Below are 12395 nucleotides of genomic sequence, written 5' to 3' on the forward strand. Positions count from 1 at the left end.
GGCTAGCAACAAACAAACGACAAACAAACAGACAATTGGGCTCGAGCCTACCTGATACCTCCGACTCCCGATGTTCTTGTGACCCGGGGGCGAGTGGGGATCCCGGACGAGCCCCCAAATGTTAGACCCAAGCGGTCTACAAGGGATTCCAACTCGCCCAAGAACCGCCAAGAGTCGAGAGCCGTTGCAACACGCAAGAGGTTTATTAGGAGCCGATGCACCGGGGTTCCCTGAACCTCACGCAGGAGGCCGATGGGGAACCCCTAAAAGCGGAATCACATACTTTTTATAGGTTTATTTACTCATAGGGCGGGTATATTCTCACAATGATTGGGTAAATGTGGTGACTTTTGAATTCATTGGCTTAGGAACTTTTGTCCCACCTTCTGGCCGTTATAGTTGTCTGTTCATTGTGGCGGTTAGGGCGTATACCTGTTACGGGCAACTAGAAAATTACCCGCTGTCTGGCAAGTCCCCGTCAACTGAAAAACTCCAAGAATTGGTTTCGATAGGGAGAAGGAGTGGCGCACGATAGGGAGAAGAATTGGTTTCAATAGGGAGAAGGAGTGGCGCACGATAGGGAGAAGAATTGGTTTACGGGAACAAGTGAGGGGGTGGAAAGTCCCTAAAGGCCCCACAATATCAAATGTCAGTAATTTTTTTTTTTGCCCATTTTCTCATCTTATTTGGGAGGGAGGGGATAGAGAATGGGAATTTGAATACCTTTATGTGAAATAGCTACTATCTTATTAAAATTGAAGACTTCTTTAAAATACTGTCTAAAAATGTGATTATAAACACACAAATTCACATTGTAAAAAATTTTTAGAAATACAGATGATTTTACACATTATTCTACCACCAAAAGAACCACAGCTAACATTTCGATATGTTTCCAGTCTTTTTTCCGAAGTATACACCCCCCCACATAAACACACATTTATAGTCTTTTTTATTTTAGATATAGATATATATTAAATATGGACTTTGGTATCAAAGATTTTGAATTTTTATGAGTGATCTTACTAGCACACCCCCTGCTCTAAACTGTATTGTTAATTGTTGTTAATAGTAACATTTCCCTGGTTGCAATTGTAGAGTTTGTTAGTAAGTTCATGTGAAGAGGACCAACTATTATAAACACGTCTTTAAACAAATAAATGCATTGTCTATACCAACCAAAGAATGTCTTTTTACTGTTCCTTTTGGTTTCCTCACTTAGAATTATCTCAAGTAATTGAAATTTAAAATTCATAATATGAAACACTTAATTTCAGTCCAATTCTGGTATATGGCAAGTTCCTGTAGAAGTATTGGCCTGACACTTTTATGTGGTTGTATCAGTGTTCTCTTTTGATAGTGGCATGTTGTGATATCTATAATCAGATTTGATATTTTTCACTGTAAGACATTTTGAACTTTTTCTTACAGGGTTTCTCTGCTGGGCTATTTGCATTCTACCATGATAAAGATGGAAATCCTCTAACTTCAAGATTTGCAGATGGTCTCCCACCTTTTAACTATAGGTATTTGGGTTTTTTTGTTCTTGTTCTTCTCTTTTAGGAGAGTGCTAAGACTAGCAACTGAGAATCATAACATGTTAAGTTCCATAAATAATAGTGGCTTTATGGCTAGCCTAAGAAGATTGTATGTCCTATCTTATTAAAACAAGATAGGATATAAGGGTGGGATGAATTGGGAGATTAGGATTGACATGTATACACTACCATGTGTAAAATAGCTAGCTAGTGGGAACCTGCTGTATAGCACAGGGAGGTCAGCTTAGTGCTCTGTGATAACCTAGATGGATGGGATGGGGGTGCAGGGTGGGAGGAAGGTCCAAGAGGGATGGGATATATGTATACACATAGCTGATTCACTTCATTGTACAGCAGAAACTAACACAACATTATAAAACAATTATACTCCAATAAAAAAGAAGAGTTCATTTAGCTTCACCTTTTCATTTTACAGATGAAACAATTGAGATGGAGAAAACTTAAGTGATTTATCCAAAGAGCCAGGACTCTTTGCCAGGCAGAGCTCTTTTCCACCACTCTGTAGCTTGTATTACTTTATAGGAGAGTCAGGCCATGGGAAAATATGGGTTGGTTATAGTTTGGTTTTTTAATAATTATTGCCTGTACATGGCAATATTTACATGTTAACTGGTATTTTATTTAGCACATCATATTAACAGTGACCTAGAGGTTCAGGGCCTAAAAGAAATAATACCAAGAATCACTAAAAAAAAATTATCAAGAATTTTATATAGAATATCAGTCACAGAACTATAACCATTTGCATGCATTTATATAAAAAATAAATCTCTAAATTAAGAGCACATGTCCACAAAAAGACATGTAAATGAATATTCATGGCAGTTTTGTTATTAATAAACAAAAAATGGAAACCACCCAAAGGTCCATCAATAGAAGAATGGATAAATAAATCGTGATATATTTCTATAACCAAAAACTACAAGGCACTAAAAAGAACACATTACTGCTGCATGCAATAAAGTGTATGAATATCACAGTTACAAGGTTCAATAAAAGAAGTCGTAGTCCAGGGACTTCCCTGGTGGCGCGGTGGTTAAGAATCCACCTGCATGGGCTTCCCTGGTGGCACAGTGGTTGAGAGTCCGCCTGCCGATACAGGGGACACGGGTTCGTGCCCCGGTCCGGGAAGATCCCACATGCCACGGAGCGGCTAGGCCCATGAGCCATGGCCGCTGACCCTGCGCATCCGGAGCCTGTGCTCCGCAACGGGAGAGGCCACAACAGTGAGAGGCCCGCATACCGCAAAAAAAAAAAAAAGAATCCACCTGCTAATGCAGGGGACACGGGTTCGATCCCTGGTCTGGGAAGATCCCTCATGCTGCAGAGCAGCTAAGCCAGTGTGCCACGACTACTGAGCCTGTGCTCTAAAGCCCGTGAGCCACAACTACTGAGCCCGTGTGCCACAACTACTGAAGCCCGTGCACCTAGAGCCCGTGCTCCACAACAAGAGAAGCCACCGCAGTGAGAAGCCTGCGCACTGCAATGACGAGTAGCCCCCACTCGTTGCAACTGGAGAAAGCCCGTGCACAGCAACAAAGACCCAACGCAGCCAAAAAAAAAAAAAAAGTCATAGTTCAGTTGTATGGAGTTTAAAAACAGTCAACGATAAAAGACAGATTAGTAGTTTTACTTGAAGCCGCAGGCTATTAAATGCCATACAAGTTGAACAGATTGAGAAGGGGCATAAGGAAACCTTCTCGGGGTGCTGACACTCTTTCATATCTTTATCAGAGTAGTGGTATATGGATGTAGAATACAAAATTAATTCTCACACGAAGATCTCCATTTAGGTAGCTAGAGTAAATATTAAAACAGATAGTACTTTATTCATCATAGTATTCTTTTAGAGTACATGTGAAGAAACAATTCTAATGTAGAAATACATGTTTTACTTCCTAGATTGTGTTCGTTTGGTGGTATGGGAGAAGTCTGGTCTTTCCTAAGAATTGTGGTCTTTATGGGAAACACATAAATAGTGAGATAGGCAGCATCTACACAGTGATGTAGGTAAGGAGGAGAGAGATTACTACACACAAGAACCGTTGTTAAGCTGATAATTTGCATTGCTTTCTTACATTCTGGATATTCCTCAAAAGCAGGAAATCTTACAGTATAAATGGACTAATATAATAATATGAAATTCGGGTGTTAGACATAGAAAGAGTCGGATTTGGCCCTAACCTATTTATTTGGAGAAACCATTAATCTTGAAATGTGAATGATGAAGAGGATATTGAAGTTATTAATGAGGTAAAAACTGATTATTTTCTTGTTGGCTTCGTTCACTATTTATGTTTAAACATTGCCTTGCCACGGAAAAAGGAAAGGAATTAATAATCTTTCTAAGGCATGGGCATAAAAGGCATTTAATCCTTTTACGTTCAACCTATTTGTATCGTTGACTCTGAACTGTGTCTCTTGTAGACATAGTTGGATCATGTTTTTTTTTTAATGCGTTCTGCCAGTCAACCCCCTTCTGTTCCCTCTGGCTGCCAGATTGCTGGTTTTCACCATGATTGTGGGCTGTTGGTTTTCAAAGCTGCCACAAAGCTGGAGAGAGGGCTTGGGAAAACGCCACAAAGCTTGCTGTTCTTACTGAGATTCATCCATTTTTCTTAAAGAAGTGCTTCCTAGATTACTACAAGCCTTTGGTTAATTTCCAGAGTTCTGAAAAAGTTCATTTGGCCAATTTTGATACTTTCCCTATTGCTTTCACAAAGTTCAGGGGTCCTTACTCTGCTGCTTTTACTGACATTTGTCTGGAATTTATTTCTGTATATGGAGTAAAATAGGGATTTAACTTTGTTTTTCCTAGTAGGATAAAGAGTTTTACAGCACAGTTATTAAGTAAATTATGCTTCCCCACTAAATTAAAATGTCACCTTTTGTTAAGTTTTGTTATGTGCAGTACTAGGATATGTCTCTAGACATGCTTTTGTTTTATCCAGTAAATTTGTTAAGAGGAAGTAATCCATTGTCATCTTAGCCAAAAATTAGCTATTTGAATTGGAGCAAGTTACTTCATCTCTCTAAGCTTCTCTTTACCTGCAAAATAGTGATGATAATCTTATAAAGTTATTGAAAAGATTAAATTAGAAAATGCTATCAAGTCTTTGCTTGCACTTGGTGTATAGTAAGCTCAAATATTTTAATTTCATATTGATATTCATAAACACTTTTACACTTAAAGTGGTGGTGAATTTGCAAAAAGGACTGTCTTTTTATTCTTTAATTGCAGTCTTGGATTATATCAATGGAGTGATAAAGTAGTTCGAAAAGTGGAGAGATTGTGGGATATTCGAGATAATAAGAGAGTTCCTCACACTGTGTATCTTCTAGTAACACCTCGTGTTGTTGTGAGTATCACTGAACCTAATGTCTCATGAGCCATCTGCTCTTTTCGTTCATTATGGTCCCTTCTTTACTAATCATTATTGTTTAAGATCTAATGATTAAATTTCAAAGCCTGTAGTAGGAAACATAATACAAAGGCGGTACAGTAAAGCTACAGGCCAAGCACAATCTGAGGAAACAGAAATTTGGCCATGACTCTTATGGCTGCGTTCTACCCACTGCTTTAAGTTGTGATACCAGTGGTCTGTTGTGATACCTTTTAGGATCCCTGGTACTATATGCATAATTGCTGGTCGTTTCATTTGGAGTCTGTTTTAGTCAGGGTTCTCCAGAAAAACAGAACCAACAGGATGTGTTGAGAGAGAAAGAGATAAAGAGATTTATTTTAAGTAATTGGCTGGTCCAAAATCTGATGAGGTAGGCTGGCAACCTGAAGACTCAGGGAACAGTTGTAGTTTGAGTCCAGAAGAAGTCGGCTGGCAAAATTCCTTCTTGCTCAGGGGTAAAGTCAGCCTTTGTTCTATGAAGGCCTTCAACTGAGTGGCCCATTTATGTTACATAGAGTGATCGGCTTTACTTAAAGCCCACTAATTTAAATGTTAATCTCATCCAAAAACACCTTCACAGAAACATTCAGAATAATGTTTGATCAGTTATCTGTGGCCCAGCCAAGTTGACACATAAAATTAATCATCACACCCTCTTGTTTAATGACAGAAACCTATTCTCCCTTCTCCCCCTTCCCTGACTACACACAGCTCCTTCTGACGTCTGAACTTTTGCACTGCTCTTGGGATATTTCCCATCCCTGGAAATCTCTAACTGAAGGACAGACGAAACCAAATGAACAAAATTGTTTTCTAATGAACAACTTATTTTTCTTACAAAAACTATATCCATAATAAGAGCAGTTTATACCTGCATTAAAATCATTGTTGACACAACAGTTGCAAATGGCAATCCTACCAGTTTATAACTTTTTTGAAATATATGACTTAAAGCCAAAATCTTCAAATAGAGGAAAAAATATTAAGAGAAATAGTAGTTCAATAGCAAAGAAAAGTGTGACAGTATCAAAATATTTAATTATATTAAAAACTATATTTTTAGGGCTTCCCTGGTGACGCAGTGGGTGAGAGTCCGCCTGCCGATGCAGGGGACATGGGTTTGTGCCCCGGTCTGGGAAGATCCCACATGCCGTGGAGTGGCTGGGCCTGTGAGCCATGGCCGCTGAGCCTGCACATCCGGAGCCTATGCTCTGCAACAGGAGAGGCCACAACAGTGAGAGGCCCGCGTACCGCAAAAAACAAAAACAAACAAACAAAAACTATATTTTTAAAAGACATTCTCTCTTCTCACCAAAGTAATTCTTCAATGACTACTTTATTATATCCAGTGTGGTAAGGAGTTTGCCGTTATGTTGTACTTTTGTAGGGTTTATTTACTTATTTTTTTCTGATTCTTAGGATGAAGCACGAAAACATTTTAACTGTCCAATTCTGGAAGGAATGGAACTTGAAAATCAAGGTGGTATGGGCACTGAGCTCAACCATTGGGAAAAGCGATTATTAGAGGTCAGTTTATTTTAGAATTTTACTAGACATATTTTTTCTTTAATAAAAGAATTCATACTCAACTTATTCAAACATATAATAGGTTATAAAGTAAAAAAATTTTAAAAGTCCCTTTCCCCTTTAGCTTTCCAGATCCACTTTCCAGATGTAATCACTATTTAAGTTTTTTAAATATCCTTCCAGAAATGTTAGATAGACAGACAGAAACACTGACACAGTTTTTTTTAAATAGGTTCATACATTTATGCAACTTCTTTCATTTAACAATATATCTTAGACATCTTTCCAAGGCAGTATAAGTGCTTCTGCTATCATACAATGTATGCTTTCCTAAGGAACCTCTTTCTTCAAAATCAAACACTAAAAGTAACAAGGATTGTAGGAAACACAAATACCAGGTTATTAACAAAAGCAATAAGTCATAATAAAAGTACTAGCTCAGTCTGAAAAGACATCATATTTCCAATAAATAAACTCCTATATTTACTCTAGTATTTCTTTACCTTAAACAATAGCAAAAGGCAATGGTAGGTAGATGGGAGACTATAAATCTGAATAATGGGGACAAGAGTAAAATGTACAAAGGTAAGAGAACAATGCAACAAACACTTCGAAGACAAAGCCTCTGGCCATACTGAGCCAGTTGGAAGAACATGGAGTGAATGAGCATCATACACAGCACAGCACTCCTCTGTTGCTGTGTTCTGCTGTCTTAGTGTATTTTGGTTTTTTGTTTGTTTTTTAATTTTTATTTTATATTGGAACATAGTTGATTAACAATGTTGTATTAGTTTCAGGTGTACAAGCAAAGTGATTAATTTAGCTGCTATTGCTCCATTGCATAAAACATTAAAATCCAGAGAGGAATCATTATGAACCAACATGATTCCATCTTATACTGATGTCATTCCCTTATTTACTAGTCTCACATGAGCTCATTTACATTACAAAAATACATGCATTAGTAGAATAGACTGTATACATGGATCTACTTATTTTTAAACAGCTACATAATATTATATGAATGTAAAAACAGTCCTTTTTAATGAATAATTATGTTTTAAATTTTTTGTCTTAAAAATGTTGTAATGAGCAATTTATTTATATCTTCAGTGCCTTACAGGAGTGGCATTCCAGTAGGTGTTCTTTGGTTCAACTAAACAGTCAGTCAAACCTATAAGACCTAAACAGGTCACATTCAAAAACCATTAGAAGGATACAAGAAAGAAAGTACAGCATGTCAGCATGTCAGAGTCAGGCATTTCTCTAGTGCTCTACACAGTAGTCTAACGGCTGTCATCCATGCCTCTCTCCCTCTCCCTCCAGCTCAAATACCATAAACACAAGACCATAATAGAGGGGTGCAAGAACCAGCCTGGCTTAGAAGTACCATGTCCCAAATAAGAACCAACATCTTTTTTTAACAGTTTCATAGACATAACTTCCAGATGCCTATAAGGGACATACCCATAAGAATCACTGCACACAGAGAAGTCCAAAACTGTGGTTTACCAACAGGTATTCCTGTTCATTTATAGTAATCCCAAGTCTAGAGGCATAACGGGTGGTGTTTTTTCCTTAAGTCCTGTTGCCTAGTAACACAGTTGACATTCTACCCTTATTAGGTTTCCAGGGGAGCAGAACTAGAAAGTTAATGCAAGATCAGATTTGTTTATATAGAAAAAGGAAGGATAAATCCCTGGAAATGGAATTTCTGGGTCAAAGGGTGTATACGTGTGTGTGTGTGTGTGTGTATTTTTGTTTTAGACGTCTGTTTAAATAATTAAATAGTTGCAGGTTACATACACCATGATCCAAGTTAGCAAAATTATGAAAAGAGTGAAATTAATGCTTGTGCTGACTGTTCTTATCTAGGTGATCACAAAGTAACAGTGATAAAAACTTACGGAAGACATGTACACTTATTTCTCACATGGGAATAAGTTTATTTTCCTTAAGCAGTTTTCTCAAGTGATTCCCTTTAGAAAGCTGTAGATTGTCCAGAAATGAAAATTTACTTAGTTTTCAATAGAAGACTTGAGAGTAGTCATTTTATTGGTTTCATTAACTGCTGCCTTTCCTCTGAAATCAGCTTTGTGTCCTTGAACTATTTTTTAAAAAAGATGATATTAAAGTACTTGAGATAGCCATCCAGCGTTCAACATAAAGATTAGCAGAATACGGGAATTCCCTGGAGTCCAGTGGTTAGGACTCCGTGCTTTCGCTGCTGATCAAATCATGGGTTTGATCCCTGGTCTGGGAACTTAGATCCTGCAAACCGTACAGGCGCCCCCTGCCCCAAAAAAAGGAATAATCAGAGCTTCCCAAAGATAGAATATGCTTCCTTGAGAGACAGTGAAGTCCTTACCATTAGGTGACCTCCTGGTAGGAATTTTATTATACAAATTAAGACACTGGAAAAAAAAAAAAAGACATTGGGTAGTTAGTAGACCTTGATATTTTGGTTCCCTCAAGCAACTCCTTTGATCCTATGATTCTGTGATACTTGTTTTGCATATTAATATGTATTTCTGTGATCGCAAAGTATAGGAAGTTGGTTATAAAAGCATTTTCTTTGTAATTCAGGCAAGTATTCCATTCCCCACTCCATTATCTGGGCATCTGTCTGAACCACCCACTTTACTTTGCCTGAATAGTGTAATGTTTTTATAGTATTTCTGTTTCCATATATTTATCTTCATTTTTATCACAGAGTTCTAAATCCTAGTTATCTATCATTACAGGGAAATTGTATACACTATAGACATTTGAGGCAGAAAGTAGATTTTGCTTTAAGCTTCAGTCTTGTCATCTTAAAGACGACTTATGTATTCCACTATTTTAAGTCAATATTTTGTCAGCCCTCACACTTGCAACGTTTTAAATATACATCAAAGCACTCATGGAAATTATTGGGACTTGCAAGGAGTCCAGTCTTCTAATTAAAATCTGTTGGTGATTTTCAGAATGAAGCAATGACTGGTTCTCACACCCAGAACCGAGTCCTCTCTCGAATCACTCTGGCGTTAATGGAGGACACTGGGTAAGACAGCTGTGAGAATTTTATATGAATTGTTTATTAAAATGAAATGAATATTAAGATTACTATTAAGATGAAACAAACATTAGCTTAAGAAAATACTGACATTTTACACTGAAGTAAAATGTACCTATTTTTAAAATTTTGTGCAGTTAGCTATCCATTACCTGTACCAGCTCCATTCATTCATTAAGTAAATGTTTGAGACCCTGAGGTGTATAGTAATGAATAGAAATAAATCCCTGGCATTATGAGATTTTTTAATAAGTAGAGGCCATGCAGATATGAAGGAAAAGCTTACCTAAACAATTTTTTTTAATTGTAAGTGAAATTGGTTTATGTATAGATTCCTGGTTTTTAAGGCAGTAGAACTTTTTTGTAAAGCAATAGAATACTGTTTTTAAATGACTCCGTGGGAGTCTTTTTTGCTGTGGGTTCCTGGGTTTTTTTTTTAACAAGTCTCAGTTTTTGATAGCTTCCTTGCTTTTTGGTATAGCAGGATGTACCAGGCTGATTTGCACATACCCTATATCATCCTACATCTGGCATTAGCCAGTCTTCCAAGGAGCACTGGAATGTTCCTTTTGATGGAGAATAGCTTTTAGAAACCACAATCTAGGGACTGTGTTCATTTCTACTGGGTTGTCATTGCTTCTCGTCATTTTCAGTGGACCAAGTAGGGAAATTCTTTTTTTTTTTTTGCGGTATGTGGGCCTCCCACTGTCGTGGCCTCCCCCGCCGCGGGGCACAGGCTCCGGACGCACGGGCTCAACGGCCACGGCTCACAGGCCCAGCCGCTCCGCGGCATGTGGGATCTTCCCAGACCTGGGCACGAACTTGTGTCCCCTGCATCGGCAGGCGGACTCTCAACCACTGCGCCACCAGGGAAGCCCGGGAAATTCGTAGTTTTGAAAAGAAAAAAAAAAGTGCTGGATTCCTTTTAGTGCCATTATAGCTCTTTCCCATTTATCTCTAACAAGCAATGGCCAACAAAAGTGGTCCTGCTGCTCTGTTTAACAACCTATTTATAGCCCTTCTGTAAATAATGCTAGTTTCTTTAAGATACCAGTAGGATATAAAAGCACTGTGGAGTGTGTGAGTGACTAGTGAAACCACAGCACTGGTGAATTTTAAAGCATTTCTTCCTTTTTCTGGTGCAAGAGAAAAATGAGCCAGATGTTTCTAAGTATCTGGGAGCATTTTTAAATTGTAGATGTGGAAATTAATTTTCATAAATCCATAAGACTTCAGTGTAGATTAGCTAAGTTTCTTCTCCCAGTAAAAGACATTATCATGTTTCCATCCAGAAACCTGGGAATCATCCTTGACAACTCCCTCTCCCTACCTCTCACATCTAATCAATCATAAATCTTGCTTAATTTTTAGCTCTTCAGTATGCCAGGAGTCTGTCTACTTTTTGGGTCACATTTATCAAGGCCACCATTATCTTTTCCTTGGATTACTATAGTTGCCTTTTTTTAATGTCTCCCTGCATCTCAGGTGGTCCTTTCTACTGCCCAAAGCCCTTCACACATTCTGCAAAATGTTGTTTAGAAGTTTTTTAGGCATGGTGTCTCTCACAGTGAGAAATACATCACCACCAAAGTACACACATACATATATAATGGTAAGAGTAAAGATGTTGACGAGGGTGCCAAAACCATTTAATGGGGAAAGAATAGTTTTTTCAACAAATGGTGTTGGGACAACTAGATATCCATATACAAAAGAATGAACCCCTACCACACATGATATATAAAAATTAACTCAAAATGGATTGAAGACCTAAATATAAGGCTAAAACTATACAACTCTTAGAAGGAAATATTGGTGTAAATCTTCATGATACTAGATTAGGCAGTGATTTCTTAGATATGACACCAAAAGCACAAGCAACCAAAGAAAAAATAGATAAATTGGACTTCATCAAAATTAAATACTTGTACTTCAAAGGGCACTATCAAGAAAGTGGAAAGAACTCACAAAAGGAGAAAATATTTGCCAATTATCTATCTGATAAGGATCTAGTACCCAGAATATATAAAGAACTCTTACAACTCGAAATAAAAAGACAACTCAATTTAAAAATTGGTGAGGGGGCTTCCCTGGTGGTGCAGTGGTTGAGAGTCCACCTGCTGATGCAGGGGACACGGGTTCGTGCCCCAGTCCAGGAAGATCCCACATGCCACGGAGCGGCTGGGCCCGTGAGCCATGGCCGCTGAGCCTGCGCGTCTGGAGCCTGTGCTCCGCAATGGGAGAGGCCACAACAGTGAGAGGCCTGCGTACAAACAAACAAACAAATAAATAAATAAAATTGGTGAGGGATTTCAATAGATATTTCTCTAAAGATATACAAATGATTAATAAGCACATGAAATGATTCTCAGCATCATTGGGGAAATGCAAATGAAAACCACAGTGCTACTTCACACCCACTAGGATGGCTATAATAAAAAAGACAATGGCAGGGAATTCAGTGGTTAGGACTCCGCGCTTTCACTGCCGAGGGTGCAGGTTCGGTCCCTGGTGAGGGAACTGAGATCCTACAAGCCATGCAGCAAGCCCAAAAAAAGAAAAAAAAAAAAAAAAAGACAATGGCAAATATTGATGTGGCAAAATTGGAACCCTCATACACTGCTGATGGGAATGTAAAATGATACAGCCACTCTGGAAAATAGTTTGGCATTGATTTACAAAACCAGACATACTCATACCATAGCAACCCAGCAATTATGCTACTTAGTATTTAATCAAATGGATTAAAAACTTAGGCCTACAAAAAAACCTCTATATAGAGGTTTATAGCAGCTTTATTCATAATTGCCAAAACGTGGAAGCAACCAAGTTGTCCTTCAGTATGTGAAT

At 38.1% G+C, this 12395-nt stretch overlaps 1 protein-coding gene across 1 annotated transcript in view; it reads left to right on the forward strand.

The window, feature by feature from the left end:
* The window catches only part of LMLN (leishmanolysin like peptidase), an 88890-nt gene that overhangs the window by 40726 nt on the left and 35769 nt on the right, over positions 1-12395 (forward strand). Inside the window, exons 8-11 of the mRNA XM_032631312.1 lie at positions 1432-1526; positions 4801-4918; positions 6383-6490; positions 9457-9533. Of these exons, the coding sequence (XP_032487203.1) occupies positions 1432-1526; positions 4801-4918; positions 6383-6490; positions 9457-9533 (398 nt within the window). The remainder of the gene's footprint in view (positions 1-1431; positions 1527-4800; positions 4919-6382; positions 6491-9456; positions 9534-12395) is intronic.

This window comes from Phocoena sinus, chromosome 4 (assembly GCF_008692025.1).
Source record: "Phocoena sinus isolate mPhoSin1 chromosome 4, mPhoSin1.pri, whole genome shotgun sequence".
In the NCBI taxonomy this organism is placed as follows: domain Eukaryota; kingdom Metazoa; phylum Chordata; class Mammalia; order Artiodactyla; family Phocoenidae; genus Phocoena; species Phocoena sinus.